At 40.2% G+C, this 18,324-nt stretch overlaps 1 protein-coding gene across 3 annotated transcripts in view; it reads right to left on the bottom strand.

The window, feature by feature from the left end:
• Nucleotides 1-18,324, bottom strand: part of MTA1 (metastasis associated 1) — an 86,816-nt gene that overhangs the window by 29,735 nt on the left and 38,757 nt on the right. For all 3 annotated transcript variants that reach the window (XM_042806824.1, XM_042806831.1, XM_042806837.1), the window contains exons 8-11: nucleotides 15,532-15,631; nucleotides 13,873-14,061; nucleotides 12,657-12,731; nucleotides 4,639-4,697 (exon numbers count right to left, since the gene is read on the bottom strand). In XM_042806824.1, the coding sequence (XP_042662758.1) occupies nucleotides 4,639-4,697; nucleotides 12,657-12,731; nucleotides 13,873-14,061; nucleotides 15,532-15,631 (423 nt within the window). The remainder of the gene's footprint in view (nucleotides 1-4,638; nucleotides 4,698-12,656; nucleotides 12,732-13,872; nucleotides 14,062-15,531; nucleotides 15,632-18,324) is intronic.

Genomic DNA, 18,324 nt, shown 5'->3' with positions numbered 1-18,324 from the left:
AGAACAAGACTGCGTGCACTGGCACGCGCATCCAAAGTACTAAGATCATGTGCAGAAAGGAGGGTGATGGCCTGACTCTGCTGTCCTCTCTACAACTTTATTAAACTTGTATTTTATACACAAGTGAAAGGGATGCACGGGTGAGAGCTGATCACCACACCACACTGATCACAAAATTGTCATGCTACATTTGTGTCAGTAACTTCACTTCAGGATTCTGGAACAGTACAATTAACGTAGCTGCAACAAGCACCAGAACGTGCCCTGCTCCAAACCTAAGGTCGAGTGTCACAGGGGCAGTAACAATAAAATTTAGGCAGCTAATGCTTTCATCATATGAGAAGCAAAAAGCTCTTCATTGTTGATGATATGTTAATTAAACTTGTTTGATATCACCAAAGCCTACTACAGCTATTAAAAAGAGAATTAGATGAATAATTGGATGAATCATTAAGCAATTAATGAAGCTGAAGTCAAAGATGTAAGTAAGGTAGTGAGGATACTGATGGTGCTGTAAGATATCATTTCCAGTTCTTATATCAGCAGTGGAAGTCTTTTCAATGGGTCTCAACTGCGCTCGAGCAGTCAGTTATGCTGGAACAGGGATCATGAAGCACAGGTTTCTGGGCTGTATTCTTCAGGAGATCACTCTCAACTGAAGAGATTAAGTTGATAAAGCACATGCACAAAGGCGGCACGGGAAGCCAGCCATCATGGACTGAAGCCCCTGCCCAACCCGAAGTTAATCCTGAGCCACGCAAAACACTTTCAAAATCCCCTCGCTATAGACTGGCTAGCATTTGGACCGCACATAGCACAAGGGTAAAATTTTAGTTGTTAAAAATAACTATAAACTGAACACAATTGGTGAATGTTTCCTGTTATTGAAGAAACCATAGTGGTGCTAGATGCAGCAGAACAATTAAGAAATAAAGCCTCAGAAATACGAACAATTTTAAGCCTTTGTAAGGAACATTTATGCCATCTACCTCTAGTGCAAGTGTCCGGATTCCTTATTCAGACAACAGACAGGTGAGTTCTCCTCACAACTCTCCAGGCTACTGTAAATATCCACTTATTAGAAGAGGTCTAATGACTGCTAAACAATTCTTTTTGAAAATTAGAAGCCTTCTTCAACAAAATGTTGAAGATCGCTATTTTAGCTAGCACAGCTACAAAAGAAAGAACTGCATTGAACCTTTAAGTTTTCCACAGTGCAATGGACCTCTGCACAATTCAACAGAGAAGGCAAAGAGTCTTGCTCCTCAGGCAGAGGACAACCAAGAAACAGATAAAGGAATTATCTTCAGCTTGTTAAGCAGTCACCCCTTGTAATCATCCAAAGCTTTGTCCTATTCATTCAGTTTCCCTATTCACTTAAAAAAAGAGGCAGGGTAGACAGAATATTTCCCTACAAGTGTTTGTGAGGCAGCTTTTGCAGCTTTAAAAGTGCTTCAAGATTCTCAGATAAAATGCTGTAAGTAGAATGTATCAATTTACATTTACAGATATAATTTAAAATTTACATTTTACATCAATACATTTTGGAGACTGGGGATTGTGTGGAGCACTTCATTCTTCCCTTTCTATTCTTACCCCTTCTGATATCACTTGGATCAAAGCAAAAGAGAGAAAAGCCACACAACATTTTATGTCTCAGCCTTTATGATTTGCAGATGTCCTAATCCCAAAAAGCACCATCTATACAAGCAGATTGTAATCAAAAAAAGCAAGTAACTAGTACATATGATGGCTGTAAGACAAGTAAAACCAGAAAGTAACATCCACAACAGCCTGAAGAATATGCTTGGGTATGCACTAGAAGGAGAAAGAGACTGAGACTACATCTGCAACAAGAAAGGTCTCCGCATTCACACTGGCGGATGGCATGAAGTCTGCAAGAACATGGAATCTCTTCGTGCGTTCAGGCTTCCGCTGCTGCTTTATTTAACACCATTCCCACTGACAGCGTAATTGCTACAGAAAACAATGGAAAGACTTTTTTCAGTAATTCCTTAATGCAGAATTCAACTGATTTCACTTTTTCCTTTCACCAGGAAAGCACATTAGAGCTCTTCAACCTAAGGGTTGCATACAAACATTGGATTCAGTCGCATCAACTACAGACGTCTGTCCCGAAAGAAGGGCTGGTCTTGGAAGGAGCACATAAATATTTGTCCAATATCTAGGACGGAAATATTTTTCCAATATATAGAATGTTGGTTTAGGACTTGATAACCTCACATCAGTTACCTGTATGACTCTGCATGCCTCATTTATCCACTTACGAAATTCTGGGCACAGTCTCAAGTTAAAAAAAATACCAACTATAAAGCTTCATGCAGAGCTGTTATTTTTCACTGTATAATATGTCCACAACATGAGAAATAACCTTTGAAGATCACTTCTATTGTTTTTCTTATTATTTTCCTCCCTTCTCCCTAGATTTTCCTATTAACATCACAGAACAAACGAGAGTCCTAACAGTGGAAGGCTGCCAGAGACCCAAAAAAAAAAAAAAAAAAAAAAAAAGTTTTAGTCTGATATCCTCCCGGGTCTCTCTTTGCAAACAATTTTACACCGGTTATTGTTAGAATAGGCTTCACTCAATCAGCTGATATGCTTCTGCATAGGTCTTGTGACAGCCTACATCAAGTAATTTATTTTCGAGGTGACAAGTGGATCATTATGGTTCAAGCCTCGAAACAGGAATGGGCTCAGTAACATGATAAGGGCAAATCAATAACATCGATATTTAGATCCTTACACCATGTATTGCTATTACAAGCCAAGAACATAATCTTCTAGGTCACAAGATAATGCAGATGCAATACATTCCCTATGTGCCAGACCTTGTACTGAAACTGGAGTAGAAACAATCCAAAAATCTTAGAATAATTAATTGTTGCCACATTTGGAGGTATTAATAGCAAAAAAAGCTGCAGAAGCATTTATGTAGGATTAAATAAGTCACGTATGCAATTGCTACTTTTGCTGATTGAAGAAGGAAGAAAATTTGACACTCATTTTATCAATTAAACAATATGTAAGTTAAGGTATAACATACAAAAATCAACTGTGACTGGAAATCAAAGCCAGAGATAAAAATAGCAACCACACGGATGGAGACAGAAGTCTTTTCCTGAAGTAGAGAGGTAAATTGCTGATTTCATTATATTCTCTAGATAGCAACAAGAATTATCTTGCTGAGATACAGTGTTGAGGGATAAGATACCACTCCAGACAGCCATTATCAAGCGAGTACCACAACCTTTCAAATACAAAGCACAGCCTACACACATTATAATCCAAGAGCAACAGCAAGACTACCAGGCTCTCGTCTGCAATATCCTTTTGCATTTGCAGTCTAAATTACACTGGATTTTGCTTTACAAGCTTATCATATTGTGAATTCATGTTTAATTTGATGTCCAGTGTCCCCCTGCAGAGTAACACCATCCACAGAAAGCAATACTATTGAAAATTGCACGACAGGAAATCTATTTCGTTTCCCTCTAAATATTACACCTAATTTTTAGTAAATTCACCTGAGAGATATCTACATATTGCAAAGCAAAAAAGAAATCAGGGATCCACTATTTTCACAAGAAATAAGGGACTGTCTTGCAAGCTAAGTATGTAAAACTTAGTTTTGCGTTAAGTAATAGAATGCATGGTAGAAGTTCTAAATATTTGAAAGGAGATAGCATAAAAGAGTAAGAGTTATTTGGGGTAATACACATGGGAATGCATCCGGGAGTGAAAGTTGAAAAGAAAAAGGACAGGGGAGATTTGATGTTCCATACTGTAACAACTGTTGACTGGGTTATGCAGAAAAAATGCAAGAGAAGAAACACATTTTACTAAGATTTTAAAAAATATATATACACACACGTATTATATATCATTATATACTACTTTTAATGTACTTCTATATATACATTTTTACATATATCAAAATGACATGGGGAAACAACCGTGCACTGATGATCCACTGATGACAAAAATTAATAAAAACATATATTACTGAGCAGTTAATTAGCTACCCTTTTGTTCATGACTGTGCTGACCCGCTACCAAGTCCCCAACTCCCAGTCCGTATAAAAATAAAATTAGAAGATAAGTAACAGTTGCTGCAGGATGGGAACATTATACAGGATGAAGGAAATGAGCTACATGACAGCACAGCATCCTAACCAGGAAAGCCCCAAAGGGAAAGTCCTCTGCTGCCCATGGATGAAATACCCTGTGTTGGAGAAGCGGAAGGTCAGGGTGTGGGAACAGCTTTGTCTTCTGCACACCCATAAGCAGCAGCATAAGCAGACTGGGAGGAGTGCTGCTTTGTTCTAGCCATCTTTGAACTACTAAAGCTATTGTGCTTTCTTCCACAGGGCTCCTAGTTGTTTATTAGCATCAGGGAGGTTAGCGTTAACTTGGCTAAAACACAAAGGAATTCAAGCATCAGCACAAGGTTTGTTACATTGGTAACCTAATTTAATAGTTCTCTGACATGTTTGTTCAACTATGTCTCTCATTTTCTAATTAAAGCAAATATATAATACTGGCAGACCATGGATATTGCTACACCAGACCCTCTACAATGAAATAGAAAACAAAACAATACAAAAATATACTTACTAGTTGGGTATATACACTTGTTTTAGCTTGCTTTCTGCTTCTGCTGCTTTCAATCGTTTCTTTAAAAAGAAAAGAAGAAAGAAAGGAGTTAGAACAAAAAGAAAATAAGGGCTATTTCATCTAGGAGACAAGTAATACACCTGTAAAAACTTTATTGCTTTTCAACAAACAATGAAGTTTTCCTTTCACAGAGCAGCCACCACAGAATCCTTTCTCAACAGGAAGATATCCACTGAAAACAATTGCAGGCATCAAATGACTATGTACACAGCTTTCCAAAAAAGTCAAAGAGATGACAATCTATTTATATGGACAAACTTAAATTCCCATTCAATACAAATTCATGCATTGTTCCTCTCTCAGTCTTCTTTTTTTTTTTTTTCTTCCTGCAGAGGAAGATCTGGCACACCAGTCTGTGTTTGTTCTCCATGATAATATTCACCAATTGGAGAGTAACAGGTATAGTAAGGCACCCTCCTCTCCACCCTATTTCCTCAGCAGCCGAACCAATTCAAAGGGTTTGAATGAAAACTTTTATGTTGATAGTCCACACTTCCGAAGACTGAGTGACACTGTAGACCTTTAAAAGTTAAAAAGGCCAAGAGTTCAACTCAAAACCAATGCAGAATCACCCAATAGATTTTTTTAACTATGCTTCATCATCACTTCTGACTAAACATCGGCCATGGGCAACCTGTACATTTGCACTTTCTAAAGGTGAGCAGCTCTAGGTACACAAGCACTACACATTTATTCCCTTTTGAGACAAAAAGGAAATAAACCCCAGGCAGATGTACGACTCTCAGGGGACAGGTAGCAAAGAACATGAAGGAAGTGGGGTAAAAAGGGGAGAAGCTAACTAGATCAACCAACCAGTCCCTAATGAAAAACACCATTGCCAGGAGATATTAAGAAACACAACAGAGATGCAGTTCAAGGGAAAATACATACAAAAAGCAGACTTTCAGAGCACAGGGATGCATGTTTAGAAGTACATGCCATTTGTCTCTTCACATGGCACTACTTCAGTAAAACCATCCATTGACTTCTGACCACATTTCTGGAGTAAATAGATTACAGGATCCTTTCAATGGGATGTATGGAGTAAACTCCCCCAGAACAGAACTACTCCTTTTTTTTTTTTTTCCCCAGCTACATCTGTGAACTTGCCAATAGCCCACAAGAACATGGCAGAGGTAAGCAATTAGCATGAGCTTTACTAACTGGCCAAGAATTCCTATTGTAACTCAAACCTTCACACCATTTAAAAAGTAAAAGAGACATTCTGAAGTTCAAGTTTTCTCTTTATTACATAAACTAAATCGATTTAGGGTGAAATCTCTGGAGGCCTCTAGTCCAACCTTCTACTCAAAGCTGGGCCCACACCAAAATCCATGCCGGTAACAGCAGTCGGCACAATGTTTTCCAAACAAACCAGCAGCATAACGATATTCTAGACAGATTAACTTAACATTTTCTACACAGCAGCCTCAAGGCACAGTTGAAGAAAATAATTATAAAGCTAAAGTCAGTATCTTCATAGACACAGGAAGCACCAGAAAATGTAATAAAACTGAAGAGTGTCACGGAGGAACTAGACAAACATAAAGTTCTTTTTTACAGGAACACAACAGGCATATGTAGAAACAGTGAAGCAAAAGTTTCCCATAAGCATAAAGCTTCCTTTGATCAGAGGGACAGTCTTAAGCAACAGTTTTCCATTTGACAGTCTGACAGTTCCTCACCAAAGCTCTCTCTAGACTCCTGAAGAATTCCCCTCTTACCTTTTCCTGCAAATAAAAGTCAACTGATCTTAGAAATCAAAGAATGAAGTTGTCAGACTAGAGAAGGACTGAGAAAACAGAATTTCTTTAAGTTATCCAGAGACTGCAGGTACACCTTCAGAGAGCTGCATCCAAAAGCTGACTTGTTTCTGCTGGTGTAAGCAAGTTTTCCAGATTGCTTCTGTTAAATCTCATCTAGGGCAAGAACAGCTACCTGAAAACTGTCCTCAAGAATACCCAAGTAAAGATTTTGTGGAGACAATCCTCATCATCATCTCAAAGACTTGGAGGAATCAATAATACACATTTGTACAAGCAGTCAATGATGGAACTCAAGAGCTTCTCCCTCTGAATACAAACAGCAAATTCGAAGTTCCTTTTTAAACTACCCTGTCCAAGTCTTTTTACATAATAAACCAAAGCATCCAATGGTGGCCCTCAAAAAGTGCTGTAACAATGGTTCTCCACCAGCATCAGAAACCCTCCCGTACCTTTCAGAGAGACACTACCCCAAAAATTGCCCTTCAACAAAATGCACGCTCTCAGGTGCATTTCTGCTCATGAAGTGAAGGCTGTTCCACCCACAGCCTGGACTGAAAAAGACGTCTTCTTTCCCCAGGCACTGACAACCACGGGCAGTCATGTCAGCCAACAAACAGCCACAGAGCTCAGGCTCTCCCCAGGAATTACGAGGATGTCCAACATCAGATACTGATAAATAGCTTAAAATACTGCTTGATGAACTTTGTACAAGAGTCGTATTTCCTTGAGACTTAAGAAGGAAATTCAGGGAACTTCCACTGATAGAGAACTATTTGTTGGGGTTTTTTGGTTTTGTAGGTTGGTTTTGTTTTTTGTTTTTTTTTTTTGGTTTGGGTTTTGTTTGGGGTTTTTTGTTTGTTTTTGGTTTTTTTTTTGTTTTTGTTTTGTTTTGTTTGTTTGTTTTTGGTTTTTTTTTCCCAATTTCCACTAGATTTCTAGATTGTGGGAGAAAAAAGCTGATGTTTTCTTGTCAAAAGTTCCCAAGGGGACTATCTACAGTCATTATGACAGTTTTGGAAATCTATGAATGGAAAAAGCTTCATGCAAGCACAACACATTCCTAACAGCTGAAATACTCTACTATCCACAATGTAAAGTTATTTGCCCTGGTGAGATATGGTTAATTTAGGGTATTAAGCAACATTTTAGTAAACTGGTGATGAATATCAACCTCACACCACAGATACTCTTTGTGACTGATGACTGTGGTGCAAGCTGAGCTAACAACTGCCGTGAGTCACCTGGACCTAGCAGCACCCTCCTCTCCTACAGCCTGGGGATCAGCACAGAGCATGACATACAGCTTACACCTTTATTACAAACTAGTATACCAGAAAAACTGAAGATTTTCAGGAGGTACCACAATGTACTGGATACGAAGAAGTTGGTTTTGCACTAAGTACTTGAGGCTGTGGACAATCAATAGACCAGATATGATGAGTTTCCTATTTTCTGACAGTGACTGATACCAGAAGGTACAAAAGAAAGGTGCCTGAAACGTAGCCATGCAGAATTTCAGAATAATCCCTTCACAGAGAAAGTGCTTTGCTAGGTCCTTTGCCAGTTATTAATTGACTTGTGTCTGACGCATATTTATGCTATAAATTCTTAATGTTGTCTGATGTAGTTATCAAAGCCCTCATCCACAAAAAAGGCCCTGATCATTTGTAACTTTTTATTGTATTTTGGCCTAAATGAAATCTTTTGTCTTTGAGTTATTTATATATGCACATCTTAAGTGTATCCTCTTATTTACCTCATCATATTTTCCCCATCTATAAACGGAAGATATTACCAACTTGTCTACCCCGCAGGGACCAAGGGATTAAAATACTAAGCACTGTACATTCGAGTTGGTGCAAACATTTGTCCTTTATATATCCTCTCCATAGATTTGACATCTTTCATTCTACCCACTGAGCTTGAAAGTTTTATAATATGTGACATATAAGAGCAAATGTTTGCAGTCATTTTCTAAAGAGTGAACATTTAAAGAGGAAGCAATGGAAGAAATCCAAGAACACTGGGGCTATTTCAAGGTCCACAATGTAAGAGTTGGGTTGGTAGACAGCACAGGGACACCTCAAACATCCTCTTTACTAGTTGATGATAGGGAAAATAAATTGTATGTTCTGGATTTAGAGGAGAACTCTCACACTGCTTATTCTTCTTCAAAACTCTGAACATGCAAGTGCTGCTGGGAGGTAGGGCAGATGGGATGGAAAAGGTAATCAGTCCATGATGCATTTGGGAGAAGTGTTTCCAGCTGCTTGCGCTCCAGCAACACATCTCAATGCTGATGTGTGGTACCTACGGTCTCCATCACTTGCTTGCCAAAACTGCCCTAGTTCCACGTTACTGTAGGCTTAACAGGAGGTGTTTGGGGATAAATGTCCTACACATGCAGAAAAACATTTATTTGATGTTATTTCTACTTTGCTACCACACAGTACTTTATGAAGGCTAGTGCATTAAGATCTCACTCACAGGTCTTGGCTAGGTACAAAGAAGGCTTGCTTTCCCTTAACAGAGATGTTTTCTGTCCACATCAAGATTTGCCCAGAGCTCTCTCCTTTCAGCTCCCCACCTCATGTAGTCAAATATAAAGGCATTTTCACTTTCTCCAGTATCTTCTCAACACTGTGCACGTCATTGGCCACTGCCATGTCCCTAGCTCTTCTCAGCTGCATCTCAACAGTTGGAAAGTGTTATTTATGTTTGAAAGTTTTCAGGACTTCCCCTCATGATATGCAAAACAGTAGAAGCATTTAAACATCTTTAAACAAAAAATCACCCTGGAATTCACAACTATTTAAGATCCTCAACCTTTAGTTTGAATGAAAATGTAGGCATACCCAAACATCACACCAGAATAGTTTTGAAATCACTGGGGGAAGCCACCACTCAGTGGATGCCATTTCAAACCTTTCTGAATCAGAAATAGATGCTCTTGTGATCTGACACAGGAAATCTGTCTCAAGAAAAGGATGCATTCAAAGGAGACCTGGGATACTGAATTTGGAATGCATCTCCCTCATTTTCTTCAGGACAACTCTGAAAGGGTGTCTTTGACAGGACTACTCTTGGGATCACTTTGGACAGACATTCAGGAGCCTGCATCAAACCACAAATTCTGCATTGACATTGCAGTAGAATTACTCCTAGCAGCTCTGTTCTTGAAGGGTCAAGTCTTCCTCTTGAAATGATTGAACTGCTAATTATGATGATAACCTTCAAAAGCATAGTATAGCTGAAGCCAAATTAAAATTACTGGATAAGAGATCCAAGTGCATGCTCCAAAACAAGTCCATTTGCTTCTGTCTCAACCACAGTATGCTACTCACAGGTGCCTTTCAATCTTAGGTATATCAAACATAACTATACCATATTGTTCAGTTCTGAGAAAGGGTCTTTTGTTAAGTCAACTCAAAACTTAGCTTCTTTGATGACAAAAAACAGATGGATTCTGCTTCAGGATTATGACAGTGCTTTCCTTCTCCAAGAAAATCTCCAAGGAAATACAGAAGGATGTAAACAGTTCCCAACTAACTGTTTTTCATCAAAGCAGGCAATTGGCTGATGACAAAAAACTTCATTACTATGTTGTGTAACTTGCAGAAATAGACAGTTTAAATGGACATTTTTATGTTCATTCAGCCAAAGATTCTGCAAGAATGAACAAGTTACCAATAGTTTTTTTAAATACAATAACATACAGTCTTGGAATATAAATTAATCACTCTCTTAGAAGGAGGGCAAGTGAAACAACTTGGGATACACACTTTTCATATCCTTACTTAGCACATTTTCAATATCTTATAAACAAAAATGCTATTAGCCCCAGAATAATCTTGTGGTATTAGACCGAGGAAAGAATCTACACAGGCAAAACACTATGAAGAAACAGCCAGAAAAAGTGGTGAGGGATGTGCTTTGCCAAAGACTTTGCACACATCAAGTAAAATATAAACGCAATACACCATTATTTCAACTACAACTTCCTATGCTTTCTTTGTGGTTATATATAGATAGTTCTCCTAGGCTTTTTATAAATGTTTAATACTATTATTTGCTTGTACAAGCTGAGAATTTGAGATGTCTTCAGCCCAGTTCAGACTTAATTGATGTGGTATCTCTGTACTGCAATTTCTACCTGTTTGGCTTATACTCATGCTGTTTCCTAAGTGCAGAGCCTCTAATTAGAAGTTTTCCCCAAATCCCACTCCTTGGTACGCTGCTGGGCAGCACATGTAAGGTACAGTATAACCATGACAGAAAATCCACTGCAGAGAAATATAGCAAAACAGTACAAGAAACTGTAGGCTTGTTGGGCTTTTTAATTGCTGCAAGAACAAATAATCAAAGTCTTTCATGTAACTATTCCCTCTGCAATTTTGTCTATGTAATAAGAAAGTTCAAGAAAGTGGAAAAAGAAAAAGAATTTAATCACTTCCTAATCAAGGCACAGTTTCTCCAGTTGTTTTGCCTTCCCAGCACATCGGCCTAGAAGCAAACACCCAGGACACTATTCTGATTGATCTCCTAGGATATCCAAGAATAAACACCCAAGAAACTGCTTCCTGGCCCTTATTCCCACCATCACCATCACTGTTACATACCTCACGAGGGGCAGAAATAGAACTTCACCATTGCAAATGTATCGTGGACTTTTTGAGTAGTATAGAGGTGCTTTTTGCTTTATTTTTTCCCAAGACTTCCTACTGTAGTTTGCTGTTCTGACTGCACATGGATGACATTTTCATGCAACAGCCTAAGATTCTAGTTTTCACTGACTGATAAAATAACTTTCCTCACTTTTTCTGATACCTACCATATTACTAGATGGATTTCTATCACTGAAGGAAGTGAGGTGAGGTAAGATGCAGGGAAGAAGATAATTAGATTCCTCTCAGGGCAAATATTGAGAATAGTACAGGCTGAGTACACTCAGTTATCATCTCCTGAACAGCTGTCAGACAGTAAAGTAGCACTCACTATATCAATGATAGACACAGTTCAGTGGGGAAGGAAAGACCACAACCTCACTTCTCCAGCACCTTTTTTCCCTGCTATGCCAGCTTCCATCACCATCCCACTTTCCTACCACCCATTTCCTTAATGGAAGGAAAAGTTTCAATGAAAGAATGAGCCTGCAGAAATATTGGGATGAGGATGCAGTTAATAATATAAAAAAGTAATACCGAATTGATGCAAAAAAGAGTTCTCATTTGTCCTGAGGATCCCTCTGTAACTTAAACAGTGTTTCGATCAGAGAGAAAGTGGTAAAAAAAAATAAAAATTAAAAAAAAAAAAAATCACATTACAGACCAAGGTGCCCAAATATAGCACATGCCAAATATTGGTCAATGCCTCAGGCATCTAGTCTTTATCCCAGGCTGAATTTCCTATGAAGCAAGTTAAAGCAAGACATTTTTATAACTCCACTTCTTCTAATACTTCAAATAGGTGCCTAAGCATAATACTGATAATTATAATGAAAAATCAATTATATATTTCTCTCTTATTTTAATTAATTTTCCCATTAAATATTGTAAGTAGCTTTCAGCAACTGATACTCTGCAACATTTTGCATGCTGCTTGCATTGTGCTTTCTTTATTTAAGGGAACAAGCAGCCTTGGTATTTAAACAAGTAGAGATAAAAAAATGATTGTAAACACTAGTCAAAGCTGATTCTCAAGTATAAGGAGTCTGGGAATTTGAGCCATCAACACTTCCCAGAAAAACACTTTACTAGCCTCCATGCATCTGCAGTTGAAGTCATGGGCAGGCAGAGGTGGAGAATTAGCATGGGTGCCTGCTGTACAGCAACTGCCAAACCCTGCCATAAAAAGTAAAAACTGAACATAATGCTGACCTTGAACTCTACAGGCAGAAATTAACTGTATTACCTTCCTCAAGCTACTGAATTCCAAACCAGACATTTGAAAGCTCCAAACAAATAAAGTAGCAGCGACATGAGGAGAAAGCACAATGCCAATGTTACATGTTTCTATCTACAGAATGGCTGATGAGTTCAGTAACAAGAGATTGTTCAGTGCTTCAGATCATTACAGAACCCACCTATTGGAAAGGCTGAACCCCAAGAGGGAGAATAAAGCAACAATGCTTGGTTTCAAAGGCAAGAAAAACATCTTTTGTTAGAATAAAAGAGGTGATTCTGACTCTCTTACCTGCTGAACGTATCTGTCTGTAGTTTTCCACATATAGTAATATTCTATTATGCTTGTTAAGGACTTCCATGGGAGCTAGGGACATAAAGGAAAAGCAGCAGTCATTGCATGGAGCTGGCACACAGCCTCACTGAAACTCACAGGATTCCTTTGACAGACGGTTTATAGCAGAGACTTGCAACTACTAACCCTCCTAACAAAAAAAGACAGTCAGTGTCTGAATCTCCTGAGGGCATTAGATGCACATGGGACCCATGTTAAATTAAATGCCCTTTCAAAAAATAGTGCTTTCAGTGTAGAAGTAGAGCAGGTTGCAGGTAAATCTTCACGCTGCATTGGCTCCACAGTAAACCATTCAAGAGAAGCACAATGTGGGAGGAAGCCCACTGGCTCAGACCCTCTCCACTTGAGCAGCGAAGACTCAAGCAAGAGCCACAACTACAGTATCACAGCTCTGATTTGCTTGGCTTCTATGGAGCTAGCCCATTTAAAAAAAAAAAAAAAAAAAAAAAAAAAAGTAGCGGCTACTAACAGAATTGTGCCCTGCCAGCTCTGTTCTCTGCGTGAGAAGCACAAGGATTTCAGCAGGACCACAAAGAGTGTTGTGCTGTTTCCAAATCCCTCTGTCTAAAAGATTAGAACACGGGACAAGCAACACTGAAACTACTTGTTTTGTTCCAGAGGACTCGAACAGCGATACAGTGAAACTTGGCTCTCTTTACAGTGCTCCATTCAATCTGCAGGCTGAGCACCTAGGGTGGAGCTTTGGCCAAACTACAGGACACTTCCCTTGGATGCCCAAGAGTCCATTTAAAACTTTCAATCAAAAGGCCCTTTCTGAAATCGCATTATAGAAGTGACTAAATTTTCATGTTTTAGAAGGCCCAATACTTATTTTCCTTCAAACACAAATTAATCTACAGCAGCTAGGCTGTCACAACACTTTCCTAAATCCTCCCTCAGCTGTAGTGGAGCAGATGATTTTGAATTAACATCTCTAAAGGAAAAGCTATCATCTGTGATTTGAAATTCTAACTGTACAACAGGCTGTCATCAGTATGAGGTCTGCGTTTCCCCAATTTACAGCAAGACACATGCTCCAGTTCAAAGCCCTCTTCTTCAACATGAAGGAAAACAGCAGTTTAGACAAGCTGTGAACCAGCTCTGTCTCTGATCAGAACTGGTCACCATGTGGGCCCTCATTTTATATACTTACAAAATCTTGCTGAATGTCAGTGAAATCTTTTCCATATTTTTCTAGCGCTTCCTCAAAGAGGTTTGCCTCTGAAGCAGACCACTCCTCCATCTCATCTCTGCACAGGACTGGCCCGCCTTGTGGCACAAGCGCAGAGATTGCCTTGGAAATGTCATAGACATTTTTGTGCAAAGTGTCCATAGCATGGAACTACAGGGTTGTAAAAAAGAAAGATAAATGTAAGGACAAGCATCTAGGGGGGAAAAAATACTTAACGGTGAAACAGCAATAACAAGAACTCTGCACCAAGATTTGAGGGTGCAGTATTCTATCTATACCTAACACAAAGTCAGTAAAAACTTGTTCCAACCTCAGACTCACTGTGACTGTCAGCATACAAGTCTAACGTTCACTAACAATAGTGGGGTTTGTGGAACACAATCCCTTGCATATCAATAATTCCTATTTAGCTACTCACCATCACCACCACTGTAGCAATACTGTTAAGAAAATGCACAGGATAGAGACCCACTCACCCCAGCAGTGAGCAGCCCTGTTAGGTACCATCCACAGATGGGCCTTGAACATAGACAAAGGTCCAAGGGCATATTTTCTAATAAACTTAGCCATTCACTTTCTTTGTCAAACGATTCATAAAAACTGCATATAAGAAACATATTTAAGAGCAGCAACACACGCATACAGTCCTCCCAAAGGCCAGAAATCCCCCAAAAAGATTCAAGTTAAGTCACACATCACAGCTGAGTAGGAAAAAAAAATTACTCCCCCGAGCAATTACTCCTCGGAAAGCTGAGCTACGAGTGTCTGCAACTTGTGATTTACAAGGGCTGAGAGCACACTGTGATGGAGGAATTGATATTAGTAAATGAAAGCTTGGCTTTATTTCCTTATTTCTGTAGTTTTAATCAGGATATTTTTTGCCTTTCATCATACCAGTCTTGTGCACATGCATAATTTATTGACAGTGTTCTATCCTAGAATTTGTTTTATATATGATTTCACATTATTTCAGTTATAAGGTGAGGCTTTGGTAACAGTTCTCTGGAGACTTCATAAATTTTATTCAAACTTTCATTAAACTTTCTCTAGCATAGAAGTTTGAGTTTTCCCTTTCCTCTATCTACTCAGAATCATTTACGATTATAAAATATTAACAATGTCACCACTCCTCAGGTACGCTAAAGTGGAGCTCGTCACAGACAAGAAATGGATCGACTCAAATTTCTTATCTGACCACAAGTTTTTTGCCCAGATGATCTTGCCCAAGGATGCCAATGACAGTCTGGTGTTGGAGAAGTGATGAGGAATGGCACTCTGACGTTATAACACTGCAGACAGGCAGATAATCATTTGCATTCTTCTCAAGACAGTTACTAAGCCCATGCAAGAGATGGGCTGTGAAGCATGTCATCAAAACATTGTAATAAAGCAAAACAAAGATAAAATTATCTCATAGATTTATCCATGATGGATCACAGGAGGCACAGGGCCAGAAAAACTTACTTCATATGTAAATAAAGGCTTCTTTTACAAAGGCAGGATCTGCTTCACAGCAGGCCACAATTACAATCCATCTGCCCCTCTCTCTTTGCCAACTGTTATTGCTGAGGTGAGTATTTTGCATCTCTCAAAACCTTAAGGTCCTCTTAAAAATCTTACCAGTGTGATGTCCCTAGAGGCTGCTGCAGCACTCATGTGCAAACTTGGCTGTCTGACAGAACTACTGCAATCTAGCGCTCGGGCAAAAGTACCAACAGACCTGAAAGAAATTAAACAGAGCATTAACTTTGCATGCAAAACAAGCATAAATATAAACACCCAACCAACACTTTTTGAGATCAGCAGACTCCATTTCTCAGTAACAAGATTACATGGTTTGGCACTAGTTCTGAGCCAGAGACCGCTCTCTTCAGATGTGGTTTGTTATTATGAACACTCTACTCTACTTAGTTCATACGACCAAAGAGGCTTAGGCATAGGAGGGGAAACAGTACAAGATGCAAGGATCACAAGCAAGGAGTTTTGAACGATTCTCTTACCCCTTATAGAATCACAGAATGGTTTGGGATGGAAGGGACCTTAAAGATCATCTAGTTCCACCCCCCTGCCATGGGCAGGGCCCCCTTCCCCCAGCCCAGGGGGCTCCCAGCCCCGTCCAACCTGGCCTGGAACCCTGCCAGGGAGGGGGCAGCCACAGCTGCTCTGGGCACCCTGGGCCAGTGCCTCACCACCCTCACAGGGAAGAATTTCTTCCTTATATCTAATCTAAATCTGCCTTCTTTCAGTTTAAAACCATTACCCCTCATCTTACCCCTACACCTCCTGATACACAGTCCCTCCCCACCTTCCCTGTACCCCCTCTTTAAGCCCTGGGAGGCCGCTCTAAGGTCTCCCTGGAGCCTTCTCCAGGCTGAACCCCCCCAACTCTCTCAGCCTGGCCTCCCAGGGGAGCTGCTCCAGCCCCCCCAGCATCTTCAAGGCCTCCTCTGGATCCGCTCAAGCACCTCTATGTCATTCTGATGTTGGGGACCCCAGAGCTGGACACAGCACTGCAGGGGGGTGTCACAAGAGCAGAGGGGGAGAATCCCCTCCCTTGACCTGCTGGCCACGCTGCTCTGGATGCAGCCCAGGACGCGGTTGGCTTTCTGGGCTGCGAGCGCACATCACTGGCTCACAGTCAGTTTTCCATCTACTAATACCTCAGAGATCTTCTCCGCAGGGCTGCTCTCAATCCACTCATCACCCAGCCTGGATTTGTACATGGGATTGCCCCAACCCATGTGCAGGGTCTCTCAACAGACTTAAGCTTTAACAGAAACTGAGCACAAGCAAGCTTTATGAATGGCAAGTCTCCTCCACAACAGCAAGAGCAGTGCTGCATTGTCCAAAGGTAGAGACAGATGCCAAGACCAGACAGAAAAAATGCAGTAATACAACCATTTTTCTAAAAGTTTTGGTAAAATAAAAAAGAATCTTTATTTTATAACTTAATATTGTACAACACGTACGTATTATATAGCCTGCCTAAGAATATAGCAATTCTCAAATACTTCCCAATGCCAGCCATTCCTGCATCTGAGGCCACAATCCCCCACGCTTCTCATTTTACTCCTAAAGAAATTAGTTGGCGAAACTTTTAACAGGAACATCGGTTCCAGCAATTCCTACTCCCCTTGCTGCTTGCTACATCACATGGATGAAACGCTTGTGCTCCTGCACAGTGAACTGGAGCTGAACTCCTCTGGGCAACTACAACAACAAAAAAAAACAGTGGGGTGTCTTCCCCATGAGTGGGGGGCCTCCACTCAGATCACTTCCAGAACTGGTTGAGCACACAGGGGAACAAACTAGTGCCAAGCAGTGCAGGAGTAGGATAGGTAGATGCTTAAGCAGTAGTTGTCACCAAATATGTAATTGTGGCCAAAATCCAAAACAGCCACCCCCACCCAAGTTTCTGTGGCGATTCACACTTCACCCTCCTCCCGGCCTCCCAGTCACTGTCCCCATCCCTGCTTCACAACTCCCACGTCCCCAGCTTTAGCTGAACGGATACTTTTTGTGTGTGTGTGTGTGTGATCTAATTATAAACTGGATCACTTTACTGATTTCAGACAAAGCAATTTTCATATTGATCTTTTCAGTGATTCTCGTTACATCACACAACCTCAAGCAGCTGTATCAGCAGTGAATAGCCAGGAAGAACCACTGAAACCACCTTCGCCACCAAAAGCCTACACAAGGTGGAAACCCCCATCACAAAGCAGCTCTATGGTCACTCAAAACCAGCTCACATGCAAACCCCCTTCTGCCGGAGCACTTCTACCCTCTCTCTTCTTGTTGGGTCTTCCTGACACCAACACCAGAGCACTTTGTGGCTGAGTGGCAATTTGAATCAATCCTGCTGAAAATTAACCCAGAAAACAAAGTTCTTAGCTTTTTGGTAGTGTCCTGTACTACGCTTGGTTAGAAGCAACTGTGAAACTGCAGCCTTGTCAAGAAGGATCCCCTATAGAAGCAGGAATACCCTTTGCTGGAGATACTCCAGCTCTCCCCATCACTCCTTCATCTGTTCTGCACCATCGCTGGTGGAGATTATCCTCTCCTCATTTTCATCCATTTCCCTATGTCCCTCTGATCAAGCAGAATTAATCTTCTACACATAAATCACTTAGCCAGTTAGATTGTAATGTTGGCACAGGTCAAGGGTAACAGCAATATATCATGTAAGCAGCACAGCGAAACTTCCAAGAGCCTAAATTTTATGGTGATTCTTTAGTGTAGTCAGAACACTATGAACTTTATGAACCTTAAAAAAGTCTATATAACAAAAAACACATGCTTAACCAAAGCCAAAAATGTATTAATGGATTCTGAACTGTGATATTTTCGTCAGTCTGGACTGCAGTTAACATTTTCAACTTTAACCAACCTAGTTTCACTCTTGGCTACCTG

The sequence above is a fragment of the Tyto alba genome, unplaced genomic scaffold, assembly GCF_018691265.1.
Source record: "Tyto alba isolate M040663 unplaced genomic scaffold, T.alba_DEE_v4.0 Super-Scaffold_1000006, whole genome shotgun sequence".
Classification (NCBI taxonomy): Eukaryota; Metazoa; Chordata; class Aves; order Strigiformes; family Tytonidae; genus Tyto; species Tyto alba.
The sequence above is the reverse complement of the archived record's forward strand: the minus strand, read 5'-3'. Positions and strand labels throughout refer to the sequence as shown.